Raw genomic sequence first — 16,621 nt, 5'->3', positions numbered from 1 at the left:
TGTGATGGTTCTTGTAGTACTCGTTTAGTCTTGTGCTATACTTTCATAGCCATCTTTAGTGTCTTAGAGAGTCCCTGTTGGATCTGTGTTCATGTTTGCTTATACTTATTCTATTTCATACAGTTTATGACATCAGTGAAGTGTTCAGGATATGGAAAAAGTTCTCATTGCATTGCTGTATTTTGTTTTCTGATTTGTTTTTTCCTTTCATACTTATTTGTAGTATTGCCCATCAATTCTGTGAATAGCTTTTGTTTTTAAAATTCTGTTGTCTTGGTTAGAAAAGAAAAGTCCAAGCCATCTGATTCTTCATATGCCCCCACTTTAATCTTTTGTTCCTTAGTTTTTACTTGGAGACACACAGAGAAAAGAACAAATCTTGCTCTGCCTTGCAGGCTTCAGAAAAAGTAAAGCTTCCTTTTACCTGAGTGTATTTTTCAAGTAAGCTCTTTTTCTTTAACATCTAGCACATATAATTTAAAGTCCTTTTAATTCCTACCAAGTGTCACTTCCATCACTTAAATCACATTTTAGTAATTATTTTTCACATAATCACAGAATATTCTGAGTTGGAAGGGACCCTCAAGGACCATTGAATCCAACTTGTAAGTGAATGGCCCCTGTGGGAATCAAACCCACAACCTTGGCATTATTAGCACTGTGCTCTAACCAACTGAGCTAATCTCAGGGTTTGTATTGCTTAGTACTCACTTAACACTAATTAAGAGACCTAAATCATGCCTTTACAGGCAACTAAGTCACGTTCATTATCAGGTCCTTTCAGATGACATCAACTAAAAATTATTATAAACTCTTGTAGTTTATATAGTTTATGTATCATGGCCAGTCTTCGCGAACAAAGATTTGGGAAAGGTCATTACCCCTCGATCCTGCGCAGTGGATTTTTTAGGTGAGACACAGTGTGCGCTGAACTGAGCCCACCCTTTAATCCTGAGGTTCATCTGCTGGGACCGAGCAAAGTTTGGACGGTGGCAGCGAGGTCCTCAGGACGTAGGTTTGTTTAGAGTGACCTTCTCTTAGATGGATGGCCTTACAGGGCTGACGAGCTCCATCTGCCCGGAGGAGTTCCCTGACCGGGAATCGAACCCGGACCACAGCGGTGAGAGCACCACATCCTAACCACTAGACCACCAGGGGTCCTCAGTTTATGTATATGGCATATATATACATACATATATATATTTATATAGAGAATAATATTTCTGAAAGAAAAACTCATACTGTATTCTTCTTCCCCCTCCCACTCACAATTAAGAGCTCAGTCAAATGATTGCTTTGGCTAAGGGTGGAATGTTACATATCTTTTTTCTTGTTACATATGTATGAGTGAATTGGGTATATTCCTAATTTCATCAGAGATTTGCTATATTCTTTTGAGATTGTTACTTAAGGATACAGATTCATGGCTTCCAAGTCTTAATCATAACAAATCTACATGAAGCTTTTGATAAGTGTTTTTAATAGTGCATGAATACGTATAATAAGTAAATGAAGACTGTGCTTAGTTGATTGTCTTCATGGCTTTTAAGTTAACATAGGACAATTTTTGTATTTGAAATTCTTTGTGATCCACTCTTTGAATGAAAAAAGTTGTTTGTGAAGTAGCTTGAAAACAAAGTAATTCTAAAGCCTACAGAGTCTGGAAATACACTGAAGTACAGTACCTAAATTAAGAAGTAAGTTCACATTGTCACTCAGGGGAAACAGACTGTTTAAGACCTTCTTTTAATTCTCATGTGGCAATGTTCTCTCTCTTTTTTGCCCTGGCTGATACGGAATTTTAAATTCTTTAAAAGTCAACCTCTGATCTGTAGGAAGAAAAGTACTTTTTTAGAAATTCAGCTTCTCAATCTCCACTTGAAATTTGGTGGCTTCAATGAGTTTGCCATCAGCATGGCAAGTGCTTGAACAAATTTTGCTAGATACATGTTAAATTTTTGTAAACAATTCAAAACATCTTTGGTTCTAATGGACGTTAGACTTAGTGATTAAAGTGCTGGAAAATATTCCTGATATATTGCTTTATCAAGGTTTCATTGATTACTTTTGTGTGTTTTTTCCCTCTTCACAGGAGAGAGAACCAACAGCTTCTGAGTTGTTGGAAAAAGAAAGTGGTAGCTGAGAAAGGAACATTTTAAGTACAATTTGGGGAAAATGAGTGGGAGCTAGTAACTTAGAGTATCTGCAAGTATGTGTCTGTCATGAAAACCTTCAATAATTATTTTTTGTTTCTGTGCGTGAAAGGTATCCTGAATTAGCAACTGTGTGCAGGAATCCCAATACTCTAATTTTATATCCTGGAGCTGAAGCAACCAATTTGGAAGAAGTTGCAGTGATGTCTCCTAGTTCATCTATTATGATCATCATTGATGGAACATGGAGCCAGGCTAAAGATATATTTTACAAAAATTCTCTCTTCCGTCTTCCCAAGCAGGTGAGTTAAAAAATGTAAAATAAAAAAATTAATTTTGTCTGGTAGCTGCTTGCTTTGATCAGCCAGAAGGGAGTGGTTTTTTGAGGCTGTAACCAGCTGACAATAGAATGACAGCTTCAACAATTATATAAAGCAATCTGTAAGACTGTAAGAAAGATGATTGTAAATATTGAGGGTTTTCACTTCCCCACTTAAAATTTGTTCTGAGTCAGTGTATCTTACTTCATAGGGGATCATTGTTTTGCAAATTGAAAACTGATTTGTGTAGAAAATTGTAGCATGTTGTTTAAGATGTTAGAACATACAGATTGAAATAACATTTCTTGATTGAAATAAGCATTTCTTTTCCCCTGCATAAGTATTTTGCATTGCAGTAATAGGAAAGCTGAAAGTAGAATTTTGTAGCTTCTTACAAAACTGTCACACTCTTCCCCAATGTGTGGTCTCCACCATACTAAAAACTTTCTCTCTTGGCAAATGGTTGGCAAATACTGCCCTCTGGGTTGTATGAACAATAATTTTGTGTCTATTTCTTAAGTATTTCCGTAAGACTAGGATTGCTTGTCTTTATGCTATGGTATTTTCTTTGACACGGGAACTCCTGGACCATAACTGCAGAACCAGAGAATGGCCCAGGTTGGAAGCAATCTCAGAGGATCATCTGCTCCACCCTTTTGTGGGAAGGGAAGCCTGAATGAGTTTGTGCACCACTTTGTCCAACGATGGGTACTCCATCACCGCTCTGAGGAGGTTGTTCCAGCATTTGATTGTTCTCACTGTAAAAGAATAATTTATATTTCGATGAAACTCCTACCAGTGTAACTTGTGCCAACTGCCACTTGTCCTTTCCTTGAGGCTCCTTGTGAAGTGAGAATCTCTCTACTCTTTGTAGATACCCTTAAAGTACTGTAATACTGTGATGAAATCCCCCTGAGCCTTCTCTTCACCGTGGAGAAAAGACAAGAAGTATTGCAGAGCTAGATGAGATAGCAGTCAAATATTGAAGGTGATAACTGTCAAGTTTGAAGAGACTCCAGTGTTTAATTCCATTTTCAAGTGTTGACACTTGGATCCTAAAAATTATAACTGTGTTGCACTTGAGAGGGCTGTTTTCCTGATTATGGATATGTCTTCGAGACAGTTTTGAAGCAATTGATTTAAACTAGTCTCTTACTTAAATCTCAGTATCAATCTTAGCACAACAGTTATGGTAACAGCATGTGCTGTGTATGTGTATGTGTTGTTGTGATCCTGGTGAAAAGGTTACTTAAACCAGTGCTGTTAAGTACTGTCTGAATGAACCTAGCTACATAAATGCTCATGTGGTCTGAGCATTTGCTGAAAGTCAAAGGGATGTGGTCTAAAACCATTAGTATTTTGGCATTTTACCTACCTAAAATATTTTTAGGCCTTGTAGTGGAGTATAAAATGTAATTAGTATCTCTGAGGCTGTTAAAATGTTTATTTTATTAAAATAATGGACAGCAAAATTATGGGTCATTTTACATACAAATGATAATTTTAAAATTATGAAATCCTACCTAATGCAAAATGAAACTGAAAAAGACTTTGAAGTGATAGAACAAATAAAAATAATGTAATGGAAGTAAAGTAAGACACTACTCCAAAAACTCTTGGGAAAGTGAGCAGTAGTATTAACTATGGTGCATGAAACCTTGTTTAATACAGCTATTAAATATATAAATAATAAATACTTTAAAAATCTCATAAACCCCAGTGTATTACTTTACTTTAGATTTACTTTACTATTACAGGAGATTTCATCAAGATATTCAAATGTATTTGTCTACTATGGCAAATGAAAAAGCATTTCCTGTTTTCAAACAAATGTATTCCTACCATGGGAGTTTATTACACCAGAAAGATTAGGTAGGAATCACATCTACATAGGATTTTATAGACCCTTAATTTGCCCATAACTGTTTTTTGTATCCTGTTTTGTACAAGATTTCATGGCTATAGGAGCAAACGAGGTGTAGCAATGTTAAGCTATAAATCTCTGTACATGAACATGGATAAAACCATGTAACTACCGGACAGCCCTGAGAATCTGTCTTGGAGATGGAAATTGTTAACAGAGTACCGTGTGCCTTCCCTCCTTGCAGTGTAAACCTCTGTACAGGGTTTAAGGCTTTGCAGAAGTGAAATATCAGATATAGTTTGGCACTGGGTTAGTCACAGACTTGCTTTCTGAAAAAGTTCAGAGGCATTGGTTTATGAAACAGTGATGCGAAGGGTCATACTTAAAACTCTTGAGGAAAACATGAGCAGAGAGCAGGAATATCAGAAACATTGTTAGGAGATTTGCTTCTTTGTGCGTACTTGAATTCTCTATTTCAGTTGCAGTTATTAATTAACACGGTACTTTTTATCTGGTCCTTTTTTTTTTTGAGGAAAAAAAGTATTTGACTCTCCTTATCCTTCTTTTTTATTGGAATTGCATTGCAACTCTTGTTTTAAAGGGTTTAAAGTCTTAGTTAAAATGAAAAATACAGTGACTCTTGAAGTATTAGGTTAACACAAGTATTAATTTTTTAAAAATATGATGGATGGATGGCTTATTACTAAATCTATGACAGCTTAAATCAATATTTGGTTTGATTTTTATTTTTATATGCTAGTTGATACTTGCTATGATTCAAATCACATGGAGCTGTTTCAGTGACATTATTCCCATACGCAGAAATAGCTTCCTGCAGGAAAAAAAATGTTTTCCTATGATGAAGTGTGACCTGACTGGCTTTAGTCTCTTAGATCAAGTTTAAAAATTATACTTAGTGGTTTGACTGTTATTTCAGCTTTATTACTGCTGTCCTGTGCTAAGTCAGAACTTGTGCTGCAGGCACCTGTGAGACAGGTGGTGCTCAGCAGAGGCACCAGCTGAGCGTGGAGCAGTGCAAAGACTACATTTATGCGCTGTGTACACAACTGTGTATTACGCTAAGTTTGGTTATTTTGTGCTGAAATGAACTAGAGGTACTTGTGCAATCCACTTTAACTTCTAAGTAGTTAAAATTAGCAGTCAGGTGTTAAAAGGTTATAATAAAACTGCCTTCAAGCAAACACCAGCACACTTACAGACTGAATTTTGTTCACCCTGTGATAGAGTTTCACCTTTCTGATTGAGCTAAATGCCATGGCCAACACTGTAGGGTTTTACTGGCTTTTTATTGTTTATTGTTTTCTACATTATAGTTCATATTTAAATATTTTGTAAATGGTTCTCTGTTTCAATAGAGTTTTTGTTGATCATATCTTGAAACTTTGGATTTGATAATGCAGTTTTGTGAGATGAAAATGAGTAGAGTATCATTATATTTGAAATATAAGAAGGCAAACTTTGGTCCCAGAAAGAAGATAAGATGGACATGACAATAGCTAAATGAAGGGGATATTCAAGGAGAAGAGGATTGATTCCTGCAGACATTATCTGTGATTTAAAAAGAAACTAAAATTATTCAATAAATAGTGATTGGAGCTTTTAATCAATATTCTGGAGGTAGGAAAGAGCTATTTTAGTAATGAAGAGATTAGCAATTCTTAATTGCAAGATATACTACAAAGACACAATAGATTGGAAGCATTGAAAGAAACATTTAATTTTGTTCCTTCACAGCTTTGCTGATTTTGGGTAATAAAAATTGCTATGTTGAATGATTTTAAAGATACTGTAGGATATTTTAATAAACTTTGTTTCAAACTAGTACTAAAATCTCTAGATCTTCAATAAAAACTCTTTTAATTAATAGCTAGAGCAGAGCATTCTCCTTTGAAAAAAATATTTGAAGATTTTCAATAGAGCTCTTCCAGAAAGCCCCAGAGGAAATATATTTATGAACCTAAAATATTTAGCAGAGGTGATACAGAGAAAGTATTCAGTTAACTAGGAGGAGTTGACACAATTAGTTTGAGGGAATGAGTGCCTGGTTTGCACAGCAGGCATTGTAGGCACTATTGGTGTGGTGGTGTGTTGTATGAAGCAATCACAGACTGCTGTGGGTGAAGCTGCCTCTGGTTATGAGGAGATAAGTAGAGCACTGTGGGAACAGATGGCTAAAAAACTCAGTTTGTCCTTTTACTCCTTCAGCACCAAAAAAAAAGATTGAAAAAATTTACTTACTGACAGCCACACTAGACTTGCTAGTCTGGAGTGGAAAAGGATTGCTGGGACATCATAGAACCATGAGATCATTAAAGTTGCAAATGAACTCCAAGATCATCAAGTCCAGTCTTCAACTGAATACCACTGTGCCCACTAAAACATATCATGAAGTGCCATAATCTCCCTGTTTTTTGGACGCTTCCAGGGATGATGACCCCGCCACCTTCCCCATTCTTTCAGTGAATAAATTTTTCCTAATATCTAACCTGAATGTCCCTTGATGCAACTTGAGGCTGTTTCCCCTTGTCCAATCACTAGTTGCCTGGGAGAAGAGGCTTTACAAGTTGTCCAGCTGTGGCTGGATGGGTTCATAGTGTGCTGGGTGAAGAGCCAGCTGGATGGCAGGACTCAGAGGGTTCCAGTGAATGGCCACGTCTGGCCGGTGAGCCATCACCAGCAGTGCCCTCAGGGCTTCATCCTCACCCCTGTGCTGTTCAATATTTTGATCCATGATCTGGATTCAGGAGTTGAATGCCACATTAGCAAATTTTCTGATGATACTAAAGTGGAAGGTGTTGTTGACTCTCTTGAAGGACAAGAGGCTTTGCAGAGGGATCTGGATAGATTAGAGCACTGGGCCCACATCAGTGTGTGAAATTGAACCAGTGCAGCTAGGAGGGAATAACTCCTGGCACAGGTCTCAACTGGAAGAGGAGCAGCTGCAGAGCAGCCCTGCAGAAAGCAATGTGGGTATGCTGGTCAGCAGCAGGCTCAAGGAGAGTCAGTGGTGTTCCCAGGCAGCTGAGAGGGCAAACTGCATCCTGGGCACATCAAACATAGTGTGGCCATTGGGTCAAGAGAGGGCATTGTCCCAGTATGTTCAGCATTGGTGCAGCCTCATCTGGAGCTTTGCTCAGTACTGGGCCCCACCACTGGGAGAGTATATGAAGGTCCTTGAATGCCTCCAGAGGAGGGCAACCAACCTGCTGAGAGGGCTGGAAGGCATTTCCTCTGAGGAGAGGCTGAGACTTTGGACTTGTCTAATGTGGAGAAAAGGAGGCTGAGGGGTGACCTCATCACTCTCTGCAGCTTCCTGGGGACGAGGATGCAGAGAAGGAGGTACTGATTTCTTCTCTCTGGGGTCTAGTGACAGGACATGTGGGAATGGCTCAAAGCTGCACCAGTGGAGGTTCAGACTGGACATCAGGAAGGATTTCTTTACTGAGAGGGTGGTTAAACACTGGAACAGGCTTCCTCGAGAGGTCATCAATAGCCCAAGCCTCTGTGTTTAGGAGGCATTTGGACTGAGTTCTTAACAACATGTTAATGTTTGGTCAAGCTTGAAGTTTGGGTTCTTACTTTTTGCTTCTCTTTTGTTTTTGTCCTTCTATCAAACAGAATAACTTTCTTTGTCCCCTGAGGGCTACAGGCAGTAGTGGTGCAGCTCCAGATAATGGTAGTTTTGCATCAGAAACAATGCTTGGGGTGTGTCAGCGTGCCAGGCAAGACTGAGCAGCAGTGGCACCAGGAGCTGCACTGTGCCATGGTGATGCCAAAGGGACTGTGCCCACCCAGGTTCTAGAGTAGCTCCCACCACCCCAGTCAAATCAGATGTGATTTTGAGAATTTTGGGGGTGGGGCAGAATTAATGTACAGGTATCAATAAATAATTCTAAGTGAATGTAGAATTATGTATGAAAACTCTGTTTCTTTCTGTTTTTAAGCTGATATCTGTTTAGCTAACAGCCAAGAAAAATTTGATTTTAGAAAGTCAGGAATGGGGCATACAGTGTTAATTATTTTGCTTTTTCTTCCTATATTGTTATGCATAACATTTATACCTAACAATCTGTAATTCCTTGACATTTTGTAGTGACAAAATACTTTGTAAACATCTTGGAAGACTAAAGAATGTTTTCATGAAGCGGTAATTCCAATTGTAATGTTACCATTTGCAGAGATTGTGTAACTTTCTGTTTCTGGCTTAAATCATTGTTGATCTGAATGCTGTGCCTTCTTGTGGATGAGTGACCTTGGTTTGAGGCTATAGGTAGTTTCATATTCACTGTAACTCTATAATTCTTTGTTGAGGCACTCCTCTGCTAATTGATGGGCATAATAGTGTAAGCAGCATTGTGCCAACAAATCATTCTGCTTATGCATTCATCACAGTATCCCTGTTATTCATGTATTCAACACCTCATTTTTTTTTCCCATCATGCCTTCACAATTTCTGACACATCTAGTTTGTTTTCCTTATACTTTCTTTGTTATATGAAAATTGGTATCATCAGCTGAAATCTGGTTTCTCAAATTTTTAACCTTTGAGGTTTACTGTTCAATTCAGCTTGCACTGTATGCTTAAATCTGCTTGACTAGTGGTGAGTGGTTGTTAGTGTATGCTTGTACTGTTTCAAGCACTACTCCTCACACAAGTTGATATTTTCATATCCAAGATTATGTTTGAGATCTCTCTTGCTCTTGCTCTTTCTCCCTCCTCACCCTTCCATCCCTGAGGTGGAATTTATTTTCCTAACCAGCTTCATCAGAGCTCAGGATATGACTTTTAAAGATTTTTATCAGATCTGCCTGCAGTCTTGCTAGAGCTTTTAAAAAATAAGAGGTAGCTTTGAGATCAGGGAATCATCAGTAAATCTGACTTACTGTAACTAGGGCTTAAACAGTTAAAAGTGATTTGTGTATTTCTTCTTCTGAAAGAGAGGTGAGAGTTGCAAATACCATCTTGAGAATATAAGGCAGAAGCACCCAGAAATTACAAGAATGTATGTGTACAGACTTTGATTGTAATTCAGAGGTTTTGACAAACACTGTCTATTGCAGTAGAAAATCTCTATACAGAGATTTTGGATGCTGGAGTTTTTTATCAATATTGAGGTAATCTATTTGCAGTAAGCCTTGAGAAAAACAACCTTTAATAGTCAGAAATTATTTCAACTAATGCAAAGCGGGCTCTCTATATAAGCATTTTTAATGAGGGCCATGTAATTTAAAATTGTTAGTATAATTTTGTTGATGTATACATGTATCAATACTTGGCACACAAAATGTCTGTATCAGAAGAGGTGCTAATCCCCTGTGTGTTAGACTGCATGATATGTGTGTAAGGACATGCATCCTGCAAAGTCATTCCTGCCAGTGCTTTAAACTTTAAGGACACTTGATGCAAAGGAGATTCTTGAAATAAGGGTAAAGTATCCCAGAATGATCTTATGGCCACAAAGTTTATGTTCAGATCTAGGTCCATCAGTTTTCTGCAGACAGTCATGCCTCATTGCCGTCTCACCCTGTCAACACGGAGAGTGTGGGCAAGTGTGAGCACCAGGAAATCTCAACATCTCCGCAGTCTAAGATTATCACAGTCCCTGATTATTCCTCAAGTGCTGCATGTTATTGGCTGTGTTTCTGTGTATCTTTCCACATATCTAGGTAGACTGCATTAATACCTGTAGCAAATAACTTAATGTAAAATCTGATAAAGAATAGAATTAGAAGATCCAGGGTTATATATGCAGTATTGGGCTAGCTCAGTGCAGCTGTTGGAAACAGGAAACATATCTCACGAGTTTACTGGAGGCTTTACCCCCCTGCTTTGTGGTTCCTTCAGAAGCAACCTTACTGAAGCAGTGTGCAGAGGTCACTCTTGGCAGGTGCCCTCATGGAATACCCTCAATAAAACTAGGTGTTGTAAGAAGAAACACTGTCTCATAAAAAAAAATGCTAAATAAGACAACAGTAACTGGTCTGTTTTCAGAGTGGTTGTAATTTTATTTTACAGTTTGTAGAGAAAAAACCAGTGGAACCTGCAGTGAATCCATGCTGTTTAGCATATTCTGAAGTAATACTGAAGGCTTACTAGTTCAGTGATAAAATTTCATCAAGATGTTAAGTTATTTAGAGTGGTAGCGAGAAGGACCATCTGTGAAGAGTTGTAAAAGACTGTGAAGCTTAGTAACTGGACATTAACAAAGCACAGGAAATTCCCTGTAGAGAAATGTTAACCAGAGCATATTAAAAAAAGTATCTTAATTTTGTTGGTTTTTTTTTTTTTTAATACTTCTTAACTGGGCACTTCACTCATCAGCAATGAGATTTTTGGATTATAATAGCAAGTTCTGTCAAAACTTCAGTGCCCAAGAACATTGAAATATTACTTAATGTTAGATGTACATCTGCTTGCTTGAATGCATGCATGCTTTCCCTTTCAGGCCCAAAGCCCTTCTATTAAAAAATTGCACAAAAATTCACAAACAGCTATAAGAGGTTCAGAGAAAGCCTACAAATGATCAAAATATGAGGTGGGCCGCATAGAAGAAACCCCAAAGTTCTTCGCACAGGTATAAAAGCACTGGAATTTTTTACATTTGGAATTCATATATTTTTGAAATTTGGAAGTTAGCTGGACAAAATCATGAAAGAAAAATCCATCAAGGATTAAATTGTTGTTAAATGATAGGGGCTCACTTCCAGCCTATGAGACCCTGGGTTCTTGAAGGTTAGAAAAACATTCAGGGGAAGTACTTCTGTGTGTACTTTTTTATAGTCTTCTGCTGTTAATGTTGGGTTATGTTTTTGTTTTTCCCATTAAGGACAGATGTAAACCCATACTTTACAAAATAAATATTTTCTTACTCCATCCCTCTATCCATACCCCAAAAGAGGAAGTAGTGAAACTAAATTGGGTGAAAAGGTGGAATAATGTAGGTGACAATGAGCCAGGAGGAGATTGATGCCCAGGCCCTGAAATCTGATGGGGTCTTAAGTGGGTGGTGTCAGTGTAACTAAGAAGTAGCAACTGATGGTGAGAACAGATACAACCCAATCCTCAACAGAGAGACAAGAAGTAAATTTTACAAGAGCCACCAGTCACATAATTTTGGCATGTTTATACAAGTACTGTTACCTTCTTCAGTATTAAAACCTGTTAAAACTGACAACCTGTTGCCTATTTTTGTTTATTTTCTTGTGGTATTTTCTGCACAGTAGTGCCTACTTCTCTTCTGCAGAATCACTAATTTACTTTCATCTTCTCTATTCTATATGCCATTGTCTATATAAATTTTTGGTATAAATTACTTCTAACAGAAGTATTTCTTTTTTGGATTCCTATCTCTGCAGCCACTTTTTGACTTTTCTAAATCAGCCTTTCTTTTTGTTTAATCTTTTTAAAGGTCTTTTGTGCTACTTGGTCTGTCTATTGTTTTTTTCACCAACTACCGAAGTATTTGACTTCAAAAGTCACTTCTGTGATTTTCCAGATTCTGTAATTGGTCACATTCCTCTTTTTATTTGAGATTTCCACTCCAGTGCAGACAGTTTCACTAGCTCTTCCAGTATCAATTTATTTTTAGAATAACCATTTATTTTATTAAAGTCATTTATCTTCAGCTTATGAGAAAGCTGAAGCAAACTTTTTTTGACCTCACCACCTGAAAGTTCATGAGGCCAAAATCTTTTATAGAAACTATTTTGTTTCACATTTTTTTAATGAAAGTTCATGCTGTTGATAAAGACACTTTTCAACCATTCTGGAGGAGTGGTAGTTCTTCAGGGTTTATTGAGTCAAGGAGACAATTAGATGTGTTTTTTATTTTTAAAAGCGAAATTTTGAAGTGAGGTCTCACTGTGTTAGAAGAGAAATTAGGAACAGAATTTGCTTCTCTTATTCATGTAACAAATCAGTTACATTTATTTAAGTTGAATTTACTTACTATTTTACCATGCAAAAAAAGGATAGCAGAATTTGGTCCTTAGTTTTAAAAGTTCATTCCATAGTCTTTTTCATACCACTGAGCAATTCCTTAATATTCATGTAAGATACTACTTAGAAGTGTAAGTAGTGGCTTTTTTGCAGTCCTTGTGCTGGTGAACTTGGGCATTTGATAGTAATTCTTGCATTTACTTAAAAAGATAGTCTCATTTAGGGGCTGAACTCAAGCATCTAACTACATTATCTATGTATGTTTTGGATTTTACATACCCAGAAGACAATATTTCAAATTCAAGACCTGATTTGGAATTGTTAAATTGGCATGCCCCTAGGCAACACCACTGCCAACAAGATATTTCCTACTTTGAAATCTTTTCACTAAATACAACTGAAACACTTCTTTACTACAAATTAAAAAGGTATTTGTCAGTCCAGTGCAGAAATTCTTTTGAAGTTAATTGGAAGTGGGATTTCAATTAGTTGACATTCTATTTAGTAGTAGCAATCAAATATGATGGTAGATTAACTTCAAACAACACTCTCAACATGCAGCCTTTTTAGACTTATTTCCGTGACATGTAATGTAATACCTTCTGCAGCATTTATTTGTACCTGAGTCCATTCTAGCTGAGTGGTCTCTTTATCCTGTGCAAATCTTACCTGTTTGTATTTTACTGCCTTGGCAAATCATTCAAGGTCTTCTATAGTGCATACAAAAATTTGTCTTGCAAACTGTAGAACCATAGGATGATTTGGATTGGAAGGGACCTTAAAAGATGTCTAGTTCCAATCCCTGCTACAATGGAGAGACTACATCAGTGGACAGGGGAAGGGCTATGGATGTCATCTATCTGGACTTCTGTAAAACTTTTAACAGGGTCTGCCACAACATCCCTTCCTCTAAATTGGAGAGAGATGGATTTGATGGATGAGGGATTGGTTGGACAGTCACATCCAGAGGGTAGTGGTCAATGCCTCAGTGCTCCAGTGGAGATCAGTGACAAGTGGTGCCCTCAGGGTTCCATATGGGGACCAGTGTTATTTAATATCTTCACTAATTACACAGACAGAGGGATCGAATGCACCCTTAACAAGTTTTCAGATAACACCAAGCTGAGGGGTGCAGTTCACATTCCTGAAGGATGGGATGCCATCCAGATGGATCTTGACAAGCTTGAGGAGTGGACCTGTGGGAACCTCATGAGGTTCAGCAAGGACAAGTGGGGAGGGTTGGACTAAATGACCCATAAAAAGTCCCTTCTAACAAAACTATTCTATGATTCTATGCAAATAAATTAATTAAAACAAATACCAAACCCCTGAAGTTTTTGTCTTCCCACGTGTGATAGGCTTTTAGCTCAAGTATCCTAGCCAAATTTTTCCCAGAGTGGTTAAACCTTTCCTTACATTCAGTTTCTCTTCCTGATTGAATGGGTGTTCTTTGATACGCAGTTTGATGGACTTGAAATGAACTAGAAAAAAATGTGACCTGCTAGGTGAGGTAAATGCTGCCATATGTTTTCTTTCATAAATTTTTTTTTACTATCAGTTCTTCATATTTATATAAGATCTTAGGAATCCTATGGTAAAATGCATCATAATAAAGCTATTAAAATAGGTTGTACATTAGCAGGTAAACATAATGGTTTTGAGCCAAGACCTTCAGGGTGACTTATGAACTTGTTTGTGGCAATAAAGTGCAAAGTTTCAAGGTATCATGTGAATATTCTTACTCAGCACTGCATTTATCAAAGGGTTATTCCTTCCAAGTTTATTTATTTACTCCCTTCTATATGACCTTTTCGTAACATTCTCACTCCACGCATAGGATGGGCACAAGCTACTGAACATGCTTTAATTTGCAAACAGTATAATCAGGTTGTTAAGAAAATTTATTAGTAAGTTAAAATACCATAATACTCCAGAAAAGCCCTTCAAAATACTTCATTGTCTTCAATAGAAAGGAAAGGTTTACCAAAGGTGCTGCCGATGACAAGAAACTGGTCTTTGACCTCATAAACTGGTTAATTAAAAGCATTGTTGCCAGTTTATAGTTGATATGCTGTCTTCTAAAAAGGACCTAGAATTTGAAATGTCAAGGTTATCTGCTATCTAGAACTCCAGTCAGTGAAAGAGAACTTTGGCAATATGTCAGGCAGGGGAAGCTTTTTTCAGCTTCTGAGAAATGTGGTCCACATGTTTGTTACAGTTTGGAAGATGGTGTGATTAAATATTTATGAAACACTTAGGCATTTCTGTTTCTTTTCAAATGTTCACTGACCATCTTGTAATATGCCTGAGGAGTTGTCAACACAAACTGCTCTCTGAGTTTCCAGAGTTTTGGTCTTTCACCAAAGTCAGTCACATCAACATCTGCTTTAAGAATTTGTTGCCAATTTACCTTGTTGCTCATGTCAAAACTTCATGCTGTGCAAAGTGAGTGGCACTTACTGGATTATGTTTGTAGTTTCTGTGTTGCCTCTGCTGGGTGAGCATGGGTTCACAGATGGCATGGGATGCCTGAGAGTAAGTCTTATCAAGCACCTTGCTTGAAATGCTGTCATCCTAGGGACTCTTTGGGAGGGCATACTCATCCTTCCTCTGTAGGAACTGGTGAAGGGATGCTCAAACTATTCTCACCACTTCACTGAGCACTGTGTCAGTAAGAAAGGAAGGAACTCTCTTTCCATGCTCTTGGAGTATGGAAAGCAAGGTAAGGAATCTTTGTTCAAATGAGCCTGCTCAAAACACTCTTGCCACTCTATTTAAAAGAAAAGAAAAACAAAGTTAAAAAAACTGTTCCTTTAGAGATCCACTTGCTTTTCAATTCAAGTGGTGCTGCTGGAGTTTCTACGTAGGAGAAGCCCATGAGCTTCCCCTGAAGGATTAAATGCAAAATAGGAAGTCAAAAAATACCATTAAGTTTAAGGCAAACTCTGTGGCAGATGAGATAAAATGCAAAAGTGTCAAAAGGTATAAGACATTGAATTGTGGTTGGCTGTAGGGTCTTCTGTCAGCAATTCAACTTGAAACAATACCAGAATTATCAATACAAAATTGACAGCGTGCATAATCGAGCAAAAACTGAATTTAATTCTGTTATTTTTCTGGTAATGATAGGTAGAGTCATGAAGGAGTTGGTAGACAAACTGTAATGATTCACAAATTATGTAAATAGTTATATTGTGCTTTTTAACAGAAAGTAGGTTTTGTGATCTAGTCCTCTGGTGCGTTTAGGTTATAAAACTTTATTTGGGGATTTGCCATTTTCAAGCCTAGAGGGTTAAGAATGAGTAGCAGTTTGTTTCTGAAAGCATGTCCAAAAATCAGAAGAATTTTGTTGATGGGGCAAGCAGTGATTCTAAAGTGCAATCTACTATTTAGATAAATTCCTTCTAGAGGAGGTTAAAACTTCCTACTATTATATGTAGTGCTCACAGACACAGAATTTAATACAGTTTAACTTGTATAGCCAACTGTCTGAACACTTTGAGAGAGGATTACAATTAATGTAAAAGTAGAAATATAAAAAATCCATTCATCTGCACACAGAAAACACCCAGAAGAGAAGAAAAGGCAAAATAGCAAGAATCACTGTTGTCATCTGGCTGTATCTTAGTTTATTCTTTTTCTGATGTTTGCACTTTGAATTAATTTTTATTAAATCTCCTATTCAGTGAGCTCAGGAGATGCAGAGAAAAATACACTTGTTCATCTTCCACAGCTATGAGACTTGGGGAAGTGATTACATGAGGACTAAATATTAAATAGTGCCAAGTAGTAAATGCATTTTTTACTGTCCCTCTTTATCTATATTCTTTCCTATCTCTGTTTTTATTTGTTACAATTTCCAATTTGCATGATAGAGAGAGATTGAATACCAATTTTTGCCATAGAACCTAAATAAATGGACAATGCCCAGTTAAATTCTGCAAGGGAAAGAAGTATGGTTGTGAATGAGGGGTGCAGGTGGGCAGGAGGCAAATCAGAACCCAAGGCAACAAAGGTAAGCCACAATAGTTGCAGCAGGAAAACTGTAGTAAAGTTGGTCCCAGAAAGTGGTATACATTCATCCATACATCCTCATACTAATGGAAGACAAATACTCCATTTTCACTGACTTGTTTTAAACATGTTTTTATCTATATGTGTGTGACACTGGTGATTTCACTTACAATCCCACAGGACAAACCAGTTATCCTTAGAGTGGAGAAGTCTTTGTGAGCTTTGATAGTAAATTTTTGTTTGTGAGTTATGTTGTTTTTTTCCAATTGTGTAATTTTTGATGTAGTAAGAAAACTTGTTTTCATGGAGT

At 37.3% G+C, this 16,621-nt stretch overlaps 1 protein-coding gene across 1 annotated transcript in view; it reads left to right on the top strand.

The window, feature by feature from the left end:
- The window catches only part of DTWD2 (DTW domain containing 2), a 74,755-nt gene that overhangs the window by 41,585 nt on the left and 16,549 nt on the right, over positions 1–16,621 (top strand). The window contains exon 4 of the mRNA XM_018086137.1: positions 2,266–2,455. Within this exon, the coding sequence (XP_017941626.1) occupies positions 2,266–2,455 (190 nt within the window). The remainder of the gene's footprint in view (positions 1–2,265; positions 2,456–16,621) is intronic.

Source organism: Manacus vitellinus, unplaced genomic scaffold, assembly GCF_001715985.3.
Source record: "Manacus vitellinus isolate BGI_N305 unplaced genomic scaffold, ASM171598v3 scaffold_9_pilon, whole genome shotgun sequence".
Taxonomy (NCBI): domain Eukaryota; kingdom Metazoa; phylum Chordata; class Aves; order Passeriformes; family Pipridae; genus Manacus; species Manacus vitellinus.
This window is presented reverse-complemented; position numbering and strand designations above follow the sequence as displayed.